Source organism: Telopea speciosissima, chromosome 1, assembly GCF_018873765.1.
Source record: "Telopea speciosissima isolate NSW1024214 ecotype Mountain lineage chromosome 1, Tspe_v1, whole genome shotgun sequence".
In the NCBI taxonomy this organism is placed as follows: domain Eukaryota; kingdom Viridiplantae; phylum Streptophyta; class Magnoliopsida; order Proteales; family Proteaceae; genus Telopea; species Telopea speciosissima.
Window position 1 is genome coordinate 64361395 of NC_057916.1, and position 21971 is coordinate 64383365.

Here is a 21971-nt window from a genome sequence, read left to right on the forward strand (position 1 = left end):
GCATTGGCAGTGGGAATGGCAAATGGTGAACTAGTAGTACCTCCAACTCTACAGATGGTTCAGGACCAGTACGGACGTGCCACCATTGTGGCAAACCAGGACATATCCAACGCTTTTGTTGGAAACTTCATGGCCAACCTCCTCAGAAGCAGTTTTCAAATTCAGCAGCAAGGGCTGAGCCTCCTTCTCCACCTGTTCCCTCTAAGAATAAGATGATTATAATGATAGATGAAGACCTTGCACAGTATAATTAATTTCAACGTTCACAGCCTTCTCAGCCCTCCATTGCTACTTTAGTCTAGATAGGTAATGCCATTGCATGTCTCTCCTCTTCTCGTCCATGGATTTCATTGATTTAGGTGCATCAGATCACATGTTTGGTATTATTTCAGGTATATTTTCCTCCTTTCAAGAATCTTCTTCTAGTGCCACTTTGGCCAATGGCCTTTTAGCCAAAGTCACTGGGACTGGCACAGTTTATCCCAACTCTTCTTTGTCATTATTGTCTATTCTTTATTTGCCTCAATTTCCATTTAATCTTATGCCGTTAAGAAAACTTACATGTGCTTACAATTGTTCCATAACTTTTTAACCTGATTCATGTGTTTTTCAGGACCTTACGATGAAGATGATTGGTAGAGGCCGTGAGTCGGGGGGCTTTATCTTCGACGATTCTCCATTTGTTGCTTGTTCGAGTGTACTGTCTCTTCATCAAATTCATTTCCGCTTGGGTCATCCATCTTAACCGAATCTGCAAAACTTGATTCCCGTTTTAGTTCCCTTTCTAGTTCAGAATGTGAGTCGTGTCAGTTTGGGAAACTTCATTGTGTGAGCTATCCCCCTCAAATCAATAAAAGGTCTACGTACCCATTTGCTTTAGTTCATTGGAACATGTGGGGTCCTTGTCCTATTGCGTTAAAGTTTGGTTTTAAATATTTTGTTACTTTGGTTGATAACTATTCTAGAGTCACTTGGCTTTATTTAATGAAAATTTGTTCTGAGTTGTTTTCAATATTTTGTGCCTTTGTTAATGAAGTTCAAAATTAGTTTCATTTGTCTATTAAAATATTGCATAATGATAATGCCAAAGAGTATTTCTCTAGACCTTTTTCCCAGTTTATGGTTGAACATTGTATTATTCATCAGTCCTGTTCAGACACCCCTCAACAAAACGATGTTGTTGAACGAAAAAATAGGCATTCAATGGAAGTTGCTCGTTCTTTTCTTTTTGAGATGAAGGTGGCAAAGTATTTTTGTGTTGATGCTGTTTTGACTGCATACTACCTGATTAATCACATGCCCTCTTCAGCTTTAGGTGGTGGTATTCCTCATTCATTATTGTTTCCTTCTGAAGCTTTATTTGTTCTTCCTCCACGAATCTTTGGGTGTGTTTGGTTTATTCGTGATCGTCATCAAAGTTTATTAAAGTTGGATCCTAGAGCGCTTAAATGTATCTTTATTGGTTACTCACGTACCCAAAAAGGCTATAGATGTTATTCTCCTGCACTGCGGAAATATTTTGTTACAGTTGATGTCTCTTTCTTTGAGTCCACTTCTTATTAGGATGAATCTTTTGTTGCATCTGAACTGATGATGGTCTTCCCCTATCAGTGGTTTCCCCCTCTGTTCCACAAGTTACACCCGTTGCAGTACCAACTCCACCAAAAATTTGACAGGTTCATACTCGACACCCTCTGGATGATTCAACACCCCCTATCTCTGCATCACCTCCGCCTACCCCATCATCTTCATCTGCTGGTCCTTAGCAAGGTATTCCTCTTTCTGATCTTGCTCGCAGCTGCACTCAACACCCCATTTCTAATTTCGTGTCATATTCTGGTTTATCACCTTTCTATGTTTCTTGTCTTTCTACTATGTCTAGTCATACTATTCCTAAGTTTGTTGCAGAGGCATTGTTGAACCCTAGTCGGAGGACAGCTATGGAGGAATAATTGTTGACTTCGGAGGAAAATCAGACCTGGGATCTTGTTCCCTTACCTACTAGTAAGTTTGCAATTGGTTGCCATCATAGTTGTCATGATGGTTAGGCGACCCAAGGCGTTGGAGAGGGTAAAAAATCATGGCGACACCAAGTAGGTGACCAAGGCACCAAGTCGACCAAAGCTCCTGGATGCCTAGGCGACGCCTTGACATTTATGGTTGCCATTGCGTATAAGTTGTTAACCCTGATGGGTCCCTTGCTCGGTTGAAGGCACGATTGGTTGCCAATGGATATGCCCAGTTCTACGGAGTTGACTATTTGGATAATGTTAGAAGAGGCTATTTAGAGAGTCGGTCATAGTTGTCAAGGCGTCCAGGCGGATTTCTAGGTGCCTAGGCGGCTGCCGCCTTATTGTAGGGCGCCTTGCATTGGTTTAATTGGTATCACACCAGGTTCTAGGACTTATTTATGCAAAATATCATTTAAGTAAATGTTTTTTCATTTACTTAAGATATTATTAAAAAATAAGCAAATACCCCCTATTTGAATCCAATAAACATAGTTAAAAAAAATCAAATTCTAAAGGATAAAAAGTCAACCCCCAAGTTCAAGAACAAAAACTGGATTTTTGGTGGTAGGTGAAATTTTTAGCTTTCTAATGCTGAGGTTTTTCTCAAATCTAAAATTCCATAAATCTTAATATGGTAAAACATTGCTAAAAAACCAAAAGTGCGGTAAAATATTCTTTTATTTTGATATCTAAAAAAAAATTTCATTCAAAGCAATTTTGATAGCATTCGCACACACCAAATAAGGTTTGATCGGAACATAATTCCTTCAATATAAATCATATTTAAGCAATTTTGGATTTGTTGGAAAGCTGATTTTGTGCTCTACCTAATACAAAAAGTCTCGTGTAAAAATAAAATCATTTGATCAATCAAATTTCTTAGAGAACAAGAACATTTCTCTAAATCGAGAGCAGGCTAATTACTTATTAGAAACATCATATTTTCTAAGAACATTATAAACCAAATGTGAGACTAGGTATACCTGAAAATGACCAATTCTAAGAACATATAAACCAAATGTGTGTTTTGATTGTTTCACACATACAACTAATGTATTAAAAAAATAATACTGGAACACGATTTAGGCTACTTAGGTGCCGCCTAAGCGCTTAGGGAGGACCTCGAAGGCCTTGGATTGCCTCGCGCCTTGCCAACTATGATCTCGATTCTAGTCAAGGGTGGTTTAGATATTTCATTTTATTTACTTCTTTATTATTTCCCTATTGTGTATCTTAATATATATATATATATATATATATATATATATATAAAGTAGGAGCTCCAACTTTATGTGGAATACTCCCAAAGGTTACACAAACATCGGTTCTCACTGCTCCTCTCTTTCTTCTTCTTTTTCTTCTACTCCTCTCTTTATTATTTACATGGTATCAGAGCAAGATCACTAGGGACTGCTACAACTTTCATAGTATCTTGTCTCTCCTCTTTGAAGGTTTCAATTAACCATTGATTGATCCGTTTCAGTTCAAGTTTTGAGAGGTTCTTCAGTTTTTGTTTGAAAGGGGTGCAACACCCTATGCTGTATTTTTGGACTGTTTAGAGACTAGTTCATCATTGAAGATTGAGAACTAGGCCTTCTTTGTTGGTGGTGATTGATTTATGGAGTGAAATATGCATTCAAGGGCTTAGAAATCAAGTTTTATCAAAGTTTTTGGATCTATTTTTGGGGCAAAACTTGAGACACTTTTATTAGGGTTTGTCAGGATTTTGGATCTACTTCTGCAGCAAGGACCTGCAATCGATTTTTCTCAGAATTTTGCAATCAAGGAAGTACTTTCAAGTAGGAGATTAACTAAAAAGTAGGAATTTTGGATTTTTCAAAGAAAGTAAGTCCACTCTATTTTCTCTCTCCTTCTCCACGATTTTCTCTTCTCCCTCTTTCTTTATTTCTAATTTCTTTCCCGATTTTCTCTCCACTCTCCTATTTCCCCTCTTAATCTCCCACGTTTTTTATTCTATTCTCTTTCTCTCAATCGAAATCTTTCTCTCTCCTATCCTTTCATCTCTCCACATCTCTCCTTATTTTCTCTCCTTTCTTGTCTCCTACTTTCTCTCTACACCCCCTACCATGCTTCACAATTTTTAAAGAACACTCCATAATCCATGATTTTTGAAGGGTAGAGTGGGCATTAATATTATTTTGTAGAAGAAGGAAGATCACATACCCTCTCCCTCTCTCTCCACCGAATTGTCAAGGGTTGTATGGGGATTTAACAATTGGTGGATATTTTGTGGGAGATATCTCTTCATATTTGGAAAGTTGAAAAGTCAAAGAGATGAAGCCTTATTCACATTAGAAGACTTGGAAAAGATACCTACAAGAAAAAGAAAACACATGAGAATGGAATCTATACTCAAGAGTCAAATTAGAAAGCTTCCAAAGATGAAAATAGAAGGTGTATTGAATTAGGAACATGTATATTGCACTTTCTATTCCTTTTTATTTCTTGTCTCTCAAGGTTTTATGTAATTGGAAGAAGGGATAAAAAAAAAATCAAAGCTTGAGGGAGACTACCACCTTCCACAATTTTGGAGGTGGGGTCCACCCAAAATCATAGAGGTCCTCTCTCCTTTCCCCTCTCTTCCTTCCCATCACCCTATAAATACTTATAGGGATTGGGCTGTTGAGGGGTTGGCTTCTATTGAGATTCTATTTTTCACTTTCTTTGGCTTTTGTTTCCTAGATTTCTAGTTTTATTTTTCTGAATTTTCTTTCCAATGGTTGTAATTTCCTTTATGCAATTTTAATTCAAAGTTGTTCTTCAGTTCTAGTTGTAATTTTTACATGCTTTCTAGGTGTAGTTTTAATTTCAGGCTTTCTAGTTCTAGGTTTCTAGTTCTTGTGAGAGGAATTTAGAGATTTAGAGAAGGAAGGTGTGCAAGCTTCATCAACAATCATTTAATTTCAAGTTTTGTTCAAGTTCAGTCAACACAATCATCATCAATTCGGTTTAAGGGAGTATTCGTTTCCAGTTTTTATTTTTATTTCTATTTCTCTCCTTTCCTCTCCTTCTCTATTCTCTTCACCTTATTTTTATGTTGTTGATTTAATTTTCAGGTTTCATTGATGCATTGCAATTCCAGCTTCACCTGTGGATCAAGTTTCGAGTTTCTTCAGTAGAGTAATTTCCTTCATTCGTAGATCTAGGTTTCTTTGGTTTAATTCGTGTGGTTGTTATTTTCTTATATTTTTGCTTTATGTGGTTGTGGTAGTTTAGGTCCTTCAATTCATTCGCCAAATTCCGTTATCCCGTATTAGTTTCATTATAGGTTAGATGCTTGTGTGTTTAGGCCGTTCATTTGTTAGTTTAATTAATCACATTAGTCAGGTGAGGTTAAATTTAGTGGCTACATCTCCCTGAGATCGATCCGTTAGCTACATTGACAGTATGCTTGCAGTATTATTTTTAACTCAAACAACCACCAATCTTCCTATAGATATCAAATCCACAATCTTCAAGACTAGGGTTTCACCAAACCCAAAGTTCTCAAGATCCCAATGTGGGAAGCAAGAGAACAAGAGAAGAGAAGAGAGAAAGAGAGGAGAGAAAGAGAGGAGAGAGAGAGAGTTCAGCTAAGGGGGAGGGAGCCAGTCAAAGTCGCACGGGCACGGCTCCCTCCCCTAGGCACGGTTTTATATGTATGTGAGACCTAATTGGTCTCCACTCCTTGTGAGAATTTGATTTCTCTCTCCTCATGTTGAATTGAATTCTAATTCCATCCTAGTACGTATCAAATTAAGGAAGAAGCAAAATCTAAAAGGAAAAGTTAAAATAATTATTTATCTTAATTTTAATAGATAATTTAATAATTGCACCAAATTCATTAAATAAAATAAATCAATTATTTTAATTAGCAAATTCACATAATAGTACTTCATCATGTACCAACCCTCCACTAATCAACATCATCGTTATAGAATTTAGGGCATGTAAATAAATACTGTCAAACCACATTTCTTAGTACATGTCCATATTAGAGTGTCTGTGTACATGATCGGAATCTGCAAAACATGATTAAACATTTTAATAAAAAAGTACATAATTTATTATTTTATGTGAAAATAAGTTTTGTTATTCATTTCCAAAATGGAACAAGATCCTGATTCTTATCCGACTATCCAGAAACACTCTCTCTCTTGATGTTCCCCAGCCAGGCAGTGGAGACCTTGTGGAGTGACTCCTTCACTCAAAAAATGCTCACACATTCCCAGTACATCAGCTTTGGTCCATAGAACCTCAGTCATTGATGAACCAAAGTACGTGTTCGTATTTTGCAGTGACAATGTCCTCTCAGGTACTAGGTCTCAGTGACATGTGTCTATCCCTAACCTACATCTGGAAGTAACACATGCGGGAATCAACACAAGTAGATTTTTTTCCAACACACATACTTATGTGTGCTCGCATTTATCTTGACATCAACATGCATAGGCATACCCAATATGGCAACCATATGATCAGGGTGCCCAGCCCAAACCCCAGTTGTGACTCCCATTTAAAGTACAAACTTTAGGAAACAATCGGCTCAAAAATTTATATCACATGTGTTAATATTAAACCAAATCAAATAAATGGTTCAAGTTAAACTAGACCGGGTTTGAAGGACACAAATCCAACAATATGTTGGTAAGGCGACATGTGTCCAAGTGGTTACTGATATCCTGTGAGCCTGAATCAAGTCCTCGTACGAGGTTGATCCTGGGGACCCAATCTCCACCCATATGCGATTTACTGCGGGTCCTCAGGGGGTAGTAGATCCCTCTCTTTTGATTTTGGGTGATTTTTCGAGGGGAGTCCATTGGTGGATTCAGACCAACAGAAGAGTTGCAAAGGTCGTTGGAACTAGGGTTGCAACCCTAAATAGGTATTTGTGTGCCTTGATGGTTAAACTCTCCTTCTCCATTTCATATGTCCAGCTTTCCTATAGGCCATTGATGGTTCTAGAACTAGTACATCTTTTTGTGGTTGCAACCAAGGAAGAAAGGGGAAAAGAGGAAAAGGAAAGAGAAGGAAGGAGAGGAGAGGAAAAAGAAGGAAGAAGGAGGAAGAAGACAGGAGAAGAAAGAAAGAAGGAAAAGATAGGAAAAGAAAAGAGAGGATAGGAACGAGAATGAAAGAAAGGGAAAGAAGAGAGGGAGTGACTAGGAAGACCACCACTACCAAGGGAGTTCCAGTCCATTGCTAGTTTCAGGTTGCAGCAACTCTTGGAGGTTCTAGGGTGCGCCAAAGTTCTCGTATTTCTTTCTAGATTGCAAAGATATGAGGTAGTACCGATTGTGATATTTTCTATACTCTTTAACCTGTTGTTTTTTATTATTTCCAACATATGCTAGCTAGGTATTATTTATTGCCAAAGACCTAGGCTAGATGTGGATTACATTGTAGGACACTCATATAAGTCTAATTTATTGTATTGAGTTGTCCAATTGCATCTGGACATAGTGGGGATAATCAGTGGGTGTTGGGTATCGTTGGGGGTAACACCTTTGCCTCTGTATTGATCAGAGGATGAAACAGACAAGGTGTCCTTTGTCATTTCATTGGTAGAAACATCATTGGGGTAGATTGCCCTTGCTTCTGTATATCAGGAGTTGAAGTAGGTGTGAGACTTGAATTGTGATTACAGTTGAAGACCAGTATTGAATAAATGCTGAGGCCAGTGTGACCATTACTCCGTGCATGTAGGCAACTTTCCGAAACACGTATATCTTGTGTGTGATTGTGTATATTTGCATTGTATATTGGAGTGCTTGTCTGCTGGATGAGTGTGCATATTGGGTAAACCTTGCCACATGAATTGTATGTTTGTCTGTGGTTGAGGGAAAATGTGTATCACACGATTGTGTGCCACTGACAGTGTCAGTCTATGAATGGCAGTAGTGGACAACAATATAGATATACCAGCTCTTGTCAGCCTTATGTGTATCACCACCGAGCAACAGTGTAAGGTTTAGTAGTGCCAGTCGAGTAGTGCAACCACTGTAGGAGTAATTTATGTGAGAGCCAACTTTGAGTGCTAGTTGTGTTAGAAATTTGGGGAACACCAAAGGGGGTGTTGGAAATTGTTTGAGTGGTTTTTAGTGACCCTAATTCACCCCTCTCAGTGTCAACCTGAGAACAACATAGTATAATACTAATATATTAAAGTATATTAATATAATTTAATACTGATGTATTCTAATATACATTACAAATATTATTATTAGATTTTATAATTTTATATCATAGTATAATACATTATACTACATATATAGTATAAACTGAGCATAGGAATCAGAACCAAACCATGTAGGAACCGAATTTCAGAACCAAATAAAAACTGGAACTGAACAGGTTTGGTAGGAGTATCGATTTTCATAATCGAGGCGGGACTTGGTCCAAATATGAATCGTACCAACACTCCCCAAAACTGAATTGAAACCAAATCGAATATCTGGTTCTAGACCGATTTACACCCTTAATTCAAGGTCGAGGACGATGAGAAAGAATGATAGTCGGGCCCTTCCAATCCATATGACAAAATTGTCCATAATGTTATGACAATGGTTCTATCATACGTATGGTGGACACTAGTTTGGGTAAATATGAAATCCTTTTTTTATTTTTTATTAGAAGTGATTTTATTGAAACAAAGGGCAAGTAACAACTGAGACATCTTGGTTACAAAGATCCAAGAGCCAAGGATTGGAATTTAGCCAATTTATCCTACTTGCAGAGGATAAGGCCTTCCGAGCTAGGGAGTTGGCAACAAGGTTCCTATCCCTAGATACATGATGAAAGGAAATAGAAAAAAACTGATCGGCCAAGCAACGGATGTCATGAATAAAGCTACCAATGGAGAGAGGAGTAGGGGAAACAACAGTGATAAAAGAGATCAGGGCCTAGCAATCTGATTCCACCATTATGTGACTCAAACCGGCCTCTGCAGCCACTAAAAGTCCAGCTCGAACTGCCATGGATTCACCCATAAGACTATCATTCATAACCATTGGCTCCGACATAGCTTGGATTATAAGGCCTTGAGCATCTCTGATAATAAAACCAATTCCACCTTTGGATTCATCTCTTGCAAAATATAGGCTATAAAAAGTGAAATTTATTCCTTTGAATTGTACTATTTGAATAAAAGTTCTGAAGATTTTAAAGGAGAGAGATCTTTCCACAGTCTGTGTTTATAAGCTCTGACTATGAGACTTGTTTTTCTGGGACATGAAAGCTAGCTTAGCTGACATCAAGCATTTGTGTACCTATTATGCCCATTGGTCTCTAGCCATGAAAGCGTAGCAGACTTGTTCTATCTTTGTATAAAAGATTGATTGGGTGCGACTTGTGAGGCCAAAAGGTAGAAAACAGGACCATAGAGGGTTCATCAAGCACTTCAGTCTGAAAGAGAAGATAAATAAAGAACAACTATACAACTATACTGTACTCTGTTGTTTTCATGTATTCATGTTTTAAAATTTCATTGCTACTTGATAAAGGCCTCTGAGAAGTATCAAATACCAATCCCCTCCCCTGTTAAAATTTTTTTTTAGGTCCATGTCCATCTCTACAATGAGAGGGAGTTAGAGATTGAGAGTAACAAACAGGGGAAGAAGATGTATGGGGGGGGTGTTGAGCTTAGAGAGTTGAGAAGCTTTCATCATTAACTCCATTGCTTTCAAAATAACTGAGTCAGACAAAAGCTTCTATGAGGAAAGGAACTACTTTTGAATTTAAAGCAAACCCAGGAATCACCAGTCCCTAGTTCCCTTTCTTTCATCATTATTTCACAAATGAAATGATTAGCAATTTACTAGGACAACCAGAGACTATGAAAGTTTTTTTCTCCCTCTCCAATGGCCATTCTCCAACCCACCAAAAAGTGTAAAAAGAAGAAGAAATTATAAGATTTTGAGTAAAGAAAAGGAAACACCAACAGGAAAAGCAAGAGAGGAAAAGGTAAAGAAGGCTTAAGGAGAAAAGAAAGAAAGGATTTTTTCTTACTTATTACTGTTTACTTGTCAAAATTCTCAATACATTCTAACATTGGATTTGTCTCTAATGACTGGTTTTGTGACAATGTAATCAGAAGTCAAGAAGCTTCCTTTCCCTTTTTTTGATCCATAATTTTCAGTTGTCAGAGGCATGTATAAATCTGTTGATGATGATTTAGTTGGCATATCTTTGGATAGGCTAGGTTCAACTTTCATGGACACGAATCTATCACTCTCTCCCTTTCTCTTGCACACAACACTCATTTTCATATATTAAACTTGTGAGTAATCAATTCTTTCAACCAATGAGTTTCTACTTTGGTGCTTTAAGCACATAAAAAGATGCAGTAGAAAGAGTTCCAAGATGACCAATGTAACTCTATTTGGGTCGACCCTATACAAAAGCCTAATCACCTGTTATTCTTAGTACCTTCATTGGGAAAGAGAATTGCAGAGAAACCTTTTTATTGTTATTGTTTATCACAGAGAGAGAGAGAGAGAGAGAGGCTTTATTTGGTGAAGAAAAAAAACCTTCCCTTCCTGTTTGAGTTTTGTCCCTGCAACTCAAAAGGTCCCCCCCACTTGATGGTGTTGAGTCAGGAAAGGATTGTGGAAAGTTGCTTATTAAACTAATCCTACTTTAGGAGGACAGAGAGGTTTGGAGCAGAGGGGACATGATGGCCACTATTGTTTATCTATATGACTATATCCTTCTTTTGCTTCTTTTTACTTTCAAAGAGTTGGGACAAAAGGTGGGAAATGAAGCTATTAGGGCAATGAATCTCTTGGAACTCCCAATATTCTCTCTGCTTCTTCTCCCTTTTATTACAATATTACATACTATGCCCTACCCTGCCCTCTCCATTCTTGACATCCATTAGCAGTTCTCACTATGAAGTGTGAATGAGAGAGAGAGAGAGAATGAATGATGCATGGGTGTGTGTCAGCAGTGAGGGATATGATGAAGAAGATCTGTTCTGAGTTGCAAGCCAAGGGAGGAGGAATGATGTATTTCTGTTTTAGACCTTGATGTATTTCTGTTTTAGACCTTTGCTCATTGCATTCCTCATGTAGAGATTCATGCTACTTTAATTTTTCTTGTTATATTTTTGTTTTGGATCTCTATTTGATGGGTCTTTAGCTCAAATTGGTAGAGCACTTGGCACATGAGCATGTTCCAAGGGGATGGTGGTTCGAATCCACCAAGGCCCTTTTTATTCAACTGTTCATAGCATAGTCAGTTATGACACTAATCCACACAAGAACCCAATTTTAATGGCATCTTTGAAGTTTGAAATATTTTTATACTTACTTTGGTTATGTTAATGAGATATTTTAATTTTATGCTAAGGTTGGTAAGAGAAAAGGATTTTACAAGTATTTTTATGGTATAATTGACAAGGAAATGGCATTATTATAATTAATATCAAATAGGGAAGAACAGGTTTTACCAAACACCATTTTCGTTCTGAACGGCGTTCTTGAGACCGTTACCAAACGGTCATTTTCGGTCTCAGAACGCCGTTCCAGACCAGAAACGCAAAAGAACGTTTCTAGTCAAGAACGGGCGTTCTTTGTTCAGACCGTTACCAAACGCAGCCTTAATGTGGGTAGTGGAAGTGAAAAATTGTAGCCCTTATTTTGTGGACGAGAAATCGACAATCATTGGCCTTGGGCCCCCACTGAGAGTAGTGAGAGAAAGGAGAGACTTATGGGATTGTGACTTTGGGTCTTCTGTCCTGTAGCATAGGCGATGAACCTTGCTTGCAACGTGCACATGATTGCAACAACTTTCGGAAAAAACTGGGAAAGAAACCGAGCAAGAACTGGAAAGCGAGTCCCATGGGTTGCAGGGGTGGGGCAACGCGGGGTTGCAAGGGAGGGGGCTAAGAAGAGAGACAGAGAGAGAGAATGGATCCACAAATCAATTAGGGGAATGGAATGTAAGAGCAAAAAGGTTACTTCACTCCTTCAATAAGAGTAGATTCGTCGATTAAATATTTAGGTTGACATGATGTCATCAATAAAACGGAAAGACATAACAGAGTGGGGCTAAATGCAACAATTGGTGAGGATTAGGGGTAGGGAGTGTAATTATTCCCAAGTCAGGGGTGTTGACACAATTTTTATATACCAGTGGAGGTCTGAGTAATTTGCTCCAATTTGTATAAAATTGCACAATTTTTTCAAAACATTCCAACAAAATCTGTTTCAAATACCACTTAAGTCTTAGAAAGAAAAAAGAAAAAAAAAACTACTGACAATATCAAGAATTTGGACCTTGATAAAGAGAGTCTACAGAATGTTCCTATATTGAATATCAATGCCAATACATCTTTTCTTTATTCTTTTTAATTACTTGCCAATGCCAAAATGTTGCTCAACAACAACTAGCATGGGAAAGTAAGGACTGCATTCCAGTACAAGAAAATGAAGCAAAAAAGGCACCTCAACAATGACACCGCTTTTATACACAACAGAGATTACCTCAACTGATGAGGCTACAAACCCATCTTGTCAGCATAAAGTATCAGATTACATCCCCTTTTGTCCTACCTAAACCAGGACCATCCACTACATCCATCTCCACAGCTCCACCAAACCAGCACCTCCAGTAAACTCAAGGCAAAACAAAATGGAGAATAGAAGAGGAAAGTAGTAAAGAAGCCAATCACAAACAGCACCAAGCATCTCTGATGCAGCACCATGTGCCCACACCCGAAAGAAGAAGAAAAAGCCCTGAAATTAGGACTTAGTTTGGGAGCCGTAGCTTAGGTTTACATTTTAGTATTTCCCATACTTAGTTTTATTTCAGCTTATTTGTAAACCTAAATTGAACCGGTTCAAACCATGGTTCAATTTAAGTGATTTAACTAAGTCTTTTATTTTAAGTTGTTAGGGACAATTAGGTCTTTTTACTTTAAGTTTTTAGTTGTTTTATTAAGTCCCCACCCCTCCACGATTTAGTGAGAGAGTGTTTTGGTTAGTCTAGGATTTGGCCATTGGCTTTTATTATAAAAGTAAATTTCGTGGGAGGCTCCCCCATAGTTGAATAATTAAAAAAAATACAGACTTGTAATGCCGCTATTGTTGCTGCTGCCGCTCCTTGAGAGTTTACATCCTTGTGGTTCTATCAAGGTGGAAAGGGTAGGTGGATTTCTTACGACTCCTTACGCTGTGACAGCCGGGAGGATCCCTAAGATTGAAGGTGGTTCTATCCTTCTCTGCTGTCCAAGCTTAATGCTAATGGATTCTACTGTAAGTTTGAGACACAATTCTGTTTCTAACCCTCTAATCCTCACCCCAATCGATCCCCTTTTGTTTTATTTGAATCCCCTCAAAACCCTAGATCTTCTTAACTCCAGCCAGCCTTCATCCTTCTTCATATTCAGCCCAAATTCAGACCACAGCTCCCTCTCCACACCTCTTACACTCGACCTTAAGCTCTGCCCCATTCCCCCATCTTAAACCCTAATTTCCCCCCAACTTCATTAAACCCAAAAACCCTAGAGTTTTCAGAACTAACACTTCCAGCCCTCACCTAGGCCTCATACCTTGGTCGAGTATCGTTCCCTACCAATACAGAACTCGATCCAAACCCCCCCTTAGATCCCACATTAAACCCTAGTTTCTCCTATTTTCCCTGTTTCCCAAAACCCGAAACCCTAACCCTAAATTTTCTGAAATTTAAAACCTTACTCAAAACTATCCAAACCTAGCTCATTAAACTCCCTAAAACCTGCCTAGTTTTATCATATAAACTATCTTCTCATTACCCTACCCTAACCCTAGAAATTGACCTAAAACCCTAATTCTACCCATTCGAACCAGCAGCCCCCTTTTAGATCCTGTTGCTTGGCCTCTAGTAGGATCCTTCTCCTATCTAGGGCTACATTAAGAGGTATCAGAGACATGGATCAGCAAGGCAATCCAGTATTGAATCCACCAACCGATCTTATGGCTGCACTGTTAGAACTGTTTCAGAAGCTTGTTGCTGAACAAAGGGCTGCAACTGAAGCCCAGAAGGCTACAGCTGATGCAATCATGGCTAGATTGCAACAATTGGAAGAACAGAGAGTCACCCCTGGCAAAGACAGCAATGTACCCATAGATTAAGACAGGTACCAGCTCAATTCGGTGGTACAGAGGCTACCTGACAGAGATGGGGATCCCAGAGATGATTACAGGGGTCACAGAGATAGATACAGAGTTCACAGAGATGGAACCCAGAGATCACAGAGATAGACTCAAAGATGAAAGAGATGACGGAGATGACAGAGACCATTACAAAGATCGTCGGGACAGAACCAAAGGCAACCGTGAGCCTTCCCGGGAATACAGAGATCGACACAGAGGCTACAGACAAGGTTTTAAGTCCCTTAACGTATCCACTGATACGTATCTTATTTTTTGGGTACTGATACGATACCTAAAAAAAGTATAAATTGTATGGGGTCGATACGTGACCCAATATGGTTGATACTGATCGATATACTTGATACATCTCTTATAAACTATATTTTACATATTACTGATTTATAGTGTTTTATACTATAAATAAAACATTTCCATGTGCATCTTGCGTGACTGCGTCTCTTTCGATACGATACGTTTCTCAAAATCACCCTTCCGATACGATACCCGATACCGATACTTTAAACCTTGGCTACAGAGACAGAGATAGAGAGGACCGGGACAAAAATAGAGGTCGCCAGCCTACTTTTGAGGAGTACATGAGATCCTACTTCACTGGAGACCAAGGTCCTAATTGGCGGCACACTGAGAATCAAAAGGTGAAGCTTGAACTGAAAGAATTCAATGGTGATCATGACCCTCAGGTATTTTATGATTGGCTTGCTGCCTTAGACAATTATTTTGACTGGTATGATATGTCTGAAGAGAGGAAAATGAAGCTAGTTCTAAACTTGTTGGACCAACACGTGAGTGGTGGAGGACCACTAAAAGGGAGATGGACTTTGATGGAACCGCGCCTCGCACTTGGGAAAACATGAAATACGACCTGAGTAAGAAATACTTGCCAAGGCACTTCAGGTCTCAGTTACAGGATCAATTCAACTCCCTACGCCAAGGGACCATGACTGTATCTGAGTACATGAAGAAATTTGATGCACTTTCTTCTCGCACTGGCATTCGAGAGGAGGGCATCCAGATGCTTTCACAATTCAGATTGGGTTTGACAAGTGAGATAAACAGAACAATTGGTGTGGTCGAAGTTACAGACATCTGAGATTGCTTTGAGAAGGTTTTGAAGGCAGAGGAGCTACTAGCTTCAAGTAAACAGCTGGGTTCTACTTTCAAGCCAAGCTATACCAGCGCTACCACCTCACAACAGGGTCCCCCTATAGGCAGCACCTTTCGCTCTACTGCTTCCCCACGTGTTGATTATAAAGGCAAAGCTCCTATGGGACGTAATGAACCCTTCACTTGTTTCTACTCTTAGGAAAAGGGACATATTGCTAAGGACTGCCCAAGCAAGAGGAAGAACATCAATGTGGAAGCAAAGGAAGAAGCCCATGATGATGATGAAGGAAAGGGCCTAGAAGCCTACCCTCCCAACGATGATGACGATGTGGCTAATTACTTCGAAGACTTGGGTAATGATACAAGAGGCATCCATGTGATGATACGAGAGGCTGCTACTCAGCCAGAAGTCCAGCCTTCCTCACCCATCAAAGAGCTGTTGTTCGCCTACAAGTTCGAGCCAACCACTGAGGATGATCTTAAGAAGCTTGATCCTGATTTGAATGACCATTCCATGATCTTCAACCATTCATCGGAGATGAATGTTTTCAAGTCGGGGAGAGTTGATGTAGCACCATGTGCCCACACCCGAAAGAAGAAGCCCTGAAATTAGGGCTTAGTTTGGGAGTCGTAGCTTAGGTTTACATTTTAGTATTTCCCATACTTAGTTTTATTTCAGCTTATTTGTAAACTTAAATAGAACCGGTTCAAACCATGGTTCAATTTAAGTGATTTAGGCTCTCTTTGGCATACTTTATATTTATATTTATAACATATTTATGGATAATCAATTATGAGAATAGGTTATGGGCTATAAACAATAATCGTTTTGGTTACTACTAGACATAATTTTTTGGTAGAAGTTACTACTAGACATAATAGATTATATAATGAAAAATAGGTTTGGTATTCTTCAGTCAAGAATATATTATGTATTATGGTGGAGCGGGGTGGGGGTTGGAGAGAGAGAGAGAGAGGGGTAAAAGAGAGGCTTTGTTCTAACTTCTATTAATTTTACCAATTTACCCCTACTTAAATAGCAATTCTGCACATGTTCGTTAATGGTACCCGCTTAAACAAACTTTAACAGTTAATGATGATAAATCATAAACAACTCTCGAGCTGTTTATGAATTTATGCTTATATTGATTTATTTTAATGAGAAATAGGGATCATAAATCATACCAAACACATCTATTTATGTTTATGTGTCAGATAGACATACATTTAAACTATACCAAAGAGAGCCTTAACTAAGTCTTTTATTTTAAGTTGTTAGGGACAATTAGGTCTTTTTACTTTAGGTTTTTAAGTTGTTTTATTAAGTCCCCATCGCTCCACGATTTAGTGAGGGAGTGTTTTGTTTAGACTAGGATTTGGCCATTGGCTTTTATTATTAAAGTAAATTTCGTGGGAGGCTCCCCCACAGTTGAATTATTAAAAAAAATACAGACTTGTGCTGCCGCCATTGTTGCTGCTGCTGCTCCTTGAGAGTTTACATCCTTATGGTTCTATCAAGGATAAAAGGGTAGGTGGACTTCCTACGACTCCTTGCGCCGTGACGGCCGGGAGGATCCCTAAGATTGAAGGTGGTTCTATCCTTCTCTGCTGTCCAAGCTTAATGACAGTGGATTCTACTGTAAGTTTGAGACACAATTCTGTTTCTAACCCTTTAATCCTCACCCCAATCGATCCCCTTTTGTTTTATTTGAATCCCCTCAAAACCCTAGATCTTCTCAACTCCAGCCAGCCTTCATCCTTCATCAGATTCAGCCCAAATTCAAACCACAGCTCCCTCTCCACACCCCTTACACTCGACCTTAAGCTCTGCCCCATTCCCTCATCTTAAACCCTAATTTCCCCCCAACTTCATTAAACCCAAAAACCCTAGAGTTTTCAGGACTAACACTTCCAGCCCTCACCTAGGCCTCATACCTTGGTCGAGTATTGTTCCCTACCAGTACAGAACTCGACCAATTCCCCCCCTTTAGATCCCACATTAAACCCTAGTTTCTCCTATTTTCTCTGTTTCCCAAAACCCAAAACCCTAACCCTAAATTTTCTGAAATTTAAAACCTTACTCAAACCTATCCAAACCTAGCTCATTAAACTCCCTAAAACCTACCTAGTTTTATCATATAAACTACCTTCTCATTACCCTACCCTAACCCTAGAAATTGACCTAAAACCCTAATTCTGCCCATTCAAACCAGCAGCCCCCTTTTAGATCCTGTTGCTTGGCCTCTAGTAGGATCCTTCTCCTATCTAGGGCTACATTAATCTTTGGTTTGTTAGCTGGAACCAGATTACTCAACAAACCCAAGCCTATTGATCGTTTCATTTCCCATCCACCACCCAGACCTACTACCGAAAAGATCCAATAGACCCCATTCAATTGTTTTCTGGTCCATCTTCTATACCCAATTAAACATAACATAGGTTTTTCGATATACAGATTTTCCATGGAAATAGTTGGTCTTGAAAATAACAATGAAAACTTCAAAGCAAACAAAATCTTCAATTAGAATTCTAAATTATTGATTTAGGAAACACAGAAGCTCACATATGCATATTGACTACAGTCTGTTCTATTTCTGTTGTAGAAAATAAAATATTTGATGAAATTACTCAGTTATCGATTTATGATACCACAAAAGCTCATATATGCACAATGACAACTACCTGTTCTTTCTCTAAATTCCTTTCGTTAGACACTAAAAGAAACCTCCAAAAAGCATCTATCTTTCAATAGCAACAAGGCAGTCAAGGCCACACAGAGTATGCGGCTGAGACTATACTACACTTTGGATAAAATAAATCATCAAATTTCACCTTGTGATCTGGTCCACATTTTGTGGCAGGTCGAAAGCCAGAACGAACAAAAGGAATGATTTTCTGCACTGCATCAGTATCAATGATTTGCATGGAACCAAGAACCTCAATCACAACCGCAGTACAAAAGCCCACCACTGGTCTTGAAGGTTGATGCTTCTTCAGTGGCAATGCCTACAAAATTACAACTAGTTACTTGAAGACCATAGCATTGAACTGATTGGCAATACAACTAAAGAAGTGACAGAGACAGAATCTCACATAGTTGCAAATCGCCACCAATACCCCCATATCACGGATGCATTGCTGCACTATAACCTTTCTTGGTGGCGGTGCACCAGAGGTTTTGACACCTTCAAGAAATCTCCATTTACTATTTCTACACCATATAAGGAAGAAATGAGAATTTGCAGACTTCATAATAACTGAAAATTGTGTCCAACCATACAGTCTTGACATATAAAATTTCCTCACCCGAAGTCCAATAACTGCACAATCCGAACAAAAGCGTGGGTGTCATGGTAAGGCAATGCACAGAGTATCAGTTCCTCGGTGTTGTACACATGAACCCTGTAATATCCAATAAAACATTCAATTCAAAGTAAATGAAACGTGATATAGAATAATTCAATTTTTAAAAAAATGAAAACTAAACTACCTCCACATAAGATGGTTTAATATGTGGTACCTACTTGTATCTGCGTATCAAATATTCGAGTGTCTTAAGGGCAGAATGCAACTGAAGATGTCCAGAAAGTAACCGAAGGAACGAACTAATAGATGAATTAATGCGTTTGTTTTCCTCTACGCCCATCAACTCTCTATCTAACTCTCTACTCTTATGACTGAAGAGGTCGTTCTTATAACTACTGAAACGCTCATCCGTGCTGATGAGAACCTCCAAACCTGTCAATCCAGTCCCAGTACAGAGGATAAGCCTTTATAATCAAAACACTTTGAAGGAAAATGATGTAGTGAAGGTAGAAACATAAGTAAAATCGATGTTACCTGAGAGGGCAATGGAGAAAAGTGTATCCAGATCGATGTCGGCAGCTTCTTTTGGGTTGAAGATGATGGATGGTCGAGTAAAGGGCCTTTTGGTTGGCTCAGCATCGGCTTTTATGTAGGATTTGATTGCCTGTAACTGAGAAGCGATTGATGTAGCCATGTTTGCAGCCAGAAGAGATAACTTGAAGAAGGTTTTAAGAGCTCCGAGTGAGGCTTCTGCAGCAAAAATCTTTAGAAATCCTCTTTATTTTGCTTAACCCTTAAACCTCAAATTTACAGGGACTAAGGGAGTAAGGGACCATGGGAGTTCATATTTCCAAGTGCAGGGTTGTACTACGCTACTAGAACAACCGACTTCGAATAATGGCGGGTTATTAGGGTTTCGCTATCGCCGTTCGTGAAATCGTGAAAACGTGAAAAAAATGATTTCCGTAGGCCTGAGGAATGTGGGCCGGGCACACGGGCCCAAGATTCTAAAATTAGGGTATCGACCATTTATAAAACGAGTTTATCTCAGTTTCGATCATATCTTGGTCGAAACCTGGGACTTTCTCCAGATATTCAAGACTCAAAAATTGTTTTTTTCTTCTGATTCTTATTGTGTTGTAAATTTTTTACATTTTAAACTCAATCCATACATTAATTTCACATAAAGAATACTAAAAATATTACTTTTTGTTTTGATTCAGATTTGATAATGTATATTGTTGTTGGGCATGATATCGATTATCGAATACAGTTTGATTGGAACATAATTCCTTCAATATAAATGAGATTTAAGCAATCTTGGATTTGTTAGAAAGTTTTGTTTTGATAGCTTTCCAACAAGTCCAATATTGCTTAAATCTAATTTATATTGAAGGAGTTATGTACCGGTCAAACTTAATTTGGTGTGCGTGAATGCTTTCAAAATCGCTTTGAATGAAAATATATTTTTGAATATCAAAACAAATGAATATTTTACCATACTTTTGGATTTTTGCAATGTTTTACCATATTAAAATTTATGAAATTTATAGATTTGAAAAAAACCCCAGCATTAGAAAGTTGAAAATTGCACCTACCGTAAAAAATCTAGTTTTTGTTCTTGAACTGGGGGAGTTAATTTTTTTTCCTTTTGGAATTTTATTTTTTAATTATTTTTATTGGATTCAAATAGGAGGTATTTGCTTATTTATGAGTAATATCTTAAGTAAATGAAATACAAAAACATTTACTTAAATGATATTAGACATAACTAAATGTCTATCCTGGTTTCTGGCAGTTTTGGGCATAAATACTTGTTTGTTCTAGTTTCGAGCTAAATTTTCCCTGGTTTCGATGGACATATGTGTCGAAACCAGTCGAAACCATCGAAACCTGGTTGAATCCAAGGATTTTATAAAATCCTCCTTCAACTCGTCTCGAAAACATGTGAAACCGAGTTAACTCGATGATTTCGACAGGTTTCGATCGAGTTTTTCTTTCATGCTTGGGCCCATGGTTAGAGGAATCGATATCGGAATGATCGATTTATATTAATACCGGTAAAGACTAACATCGATTCCTAATTGATATGATACTGATCTGGGGGTATTGACTAAAGGTAAAAATGTAAATAAAACTATTTTTGTAATTGAAATTTAAGGGTAAAAGCATCTGATCCAAACCGACTCAAGCCAATGCTTACGCCCACACTTTCACACGTGCATGCATTGGCCTGGCACATGCACAAGGGCCATGCTTCCCTCACAAGAAACACTTCCCCATATATTAACGGTAAGAGATAGTTGTTTGATCGCATGACCCCATGTGTTGGCCAATGAGAGTGCATATAGGGGCATCAACATGGATGGGACTAGTTCTTTTTCCCATTAGCTAAATAAAAAATTTTGAACATCCTCTTTGAGAGTAGCTACAGTCTTGTCAGTTCTAACTTCTAATTTCTGACCATCACAATCCGCTTATGAGACAATAGATATAAATTATCTGTACTTTTTCATTATACAGACGAAAGTAAAAAAGTTTTTATCACATGAGAAATATCACAAAGTAAAGTGAAATACTCGCACAACCACCCTTCACTTGATCCCTGCACCAGCCAATATACCACCTTGGATCAGATTAGTTGCCCAATGAGTCACAAAAAAGGATTTTAAGCTTGGAATTGGGGATCAATTTGGTCAATGTCGATTCCAATCAAGATCATATCAAAATTGGCCAGAATCAGGCCCTCAGATCTGAAAATCTAGCGATTTGATCCCAAAAACCTAGAATCGTGAGCTCCTAAACATCCCAAATTATGATTGAAAATCATCGATTATGATCCGAATTAGCCGATTTCACCAATCGAATTTTCGAAACAATGGTCACAATGTCAGAAGAATTCAAAGTCTGAACCGACAATTGTTCTTTCATGGCTTACAAGGCCTTGTAAATTAAAGTTGACCCCCTTTTTTTCAAGAGCAAAGTCGGTGGTCTCACAAGTCTCAGCCATAGATATATAAAATGTGCTTTAAACGTCTTTTTTACAATTTTCTAAATTGATCTCAATATAAAAAACGGAAAAAACAGCCTAAAAAAATGAAATTTTTTTTTTTTTTTTTTGGTAAAAGACAATCTATTGATCAGAACGAGAAGAACACAAGGAATCATGGAGGCAAAGCTCCTGAATCCAAAGAGAGAAATTAGGCCATACCATCCTTCTTGTCAAGGAGGCATATACATAATAAAAAAAGATTGGAAAATGTTTTAAACGTGTTTAAAACACATTTGTTGTTTTTTGAGTAAAAAATACACAATTTAAAAACTTAATTTTTATTGTAAAAAATTATTTTAATATTATATAAACAAATATTAGTACATCAAATATTAATTTTAA

General features: G+C 38.2%; 1 protein-coding gene across 1 annotated transcript; it reads right to left on the reverse strand.

Moving 5' to 3' along the window:
- Positions 1-216: 216 nt before the first annotated feature.
- Positions 217-19414, reverse strand: LOC122652874 (uncharacterized protein At3g06530-like). The gene is made up of 6 exons (XM_043846755.1): positions 19112-19414; positions 18796-19009; positions 18578-18673; positions 18365-18482; positions 18104-18277; positions 217-270 (listed from the first exon to the last, which is right to left on the reverse strand). The coding sequence occupies exons 1-6, from the start codon at positions 19269-19271 to the stop codon at positions 217-219; spliced, it is 816 nt and encodes a 271-aa protein (XP_043702690.1). The 5' UTR covers positions 19272-19414.
- Positions 19415-21971: the final 2557 nt, after the last annotated feature.

Coding starts and splice junctions, on each gene's coding strand:
- LOC122652874 (XM_043846755.1), bottom strand. CDS start 19,271: ATGGCTACATCAATCGCTTCTCAGTTACAGGCAATCAAATCCTACATA. Junction 18,483..18,577: donor GTGCAGTTATTGGACTTCGG/GTGAGGAAATTT, acceptor TATATGGTGTAG/AAATAGTAAATGGAGATTTC. Junction 18,278..18,364: donor TGGTGGCGATTTGCAACTAT/GTGAGATTCTGT, acceptor GTAATTTTGTAG/GCATTGCCACTGAAGAAGCA.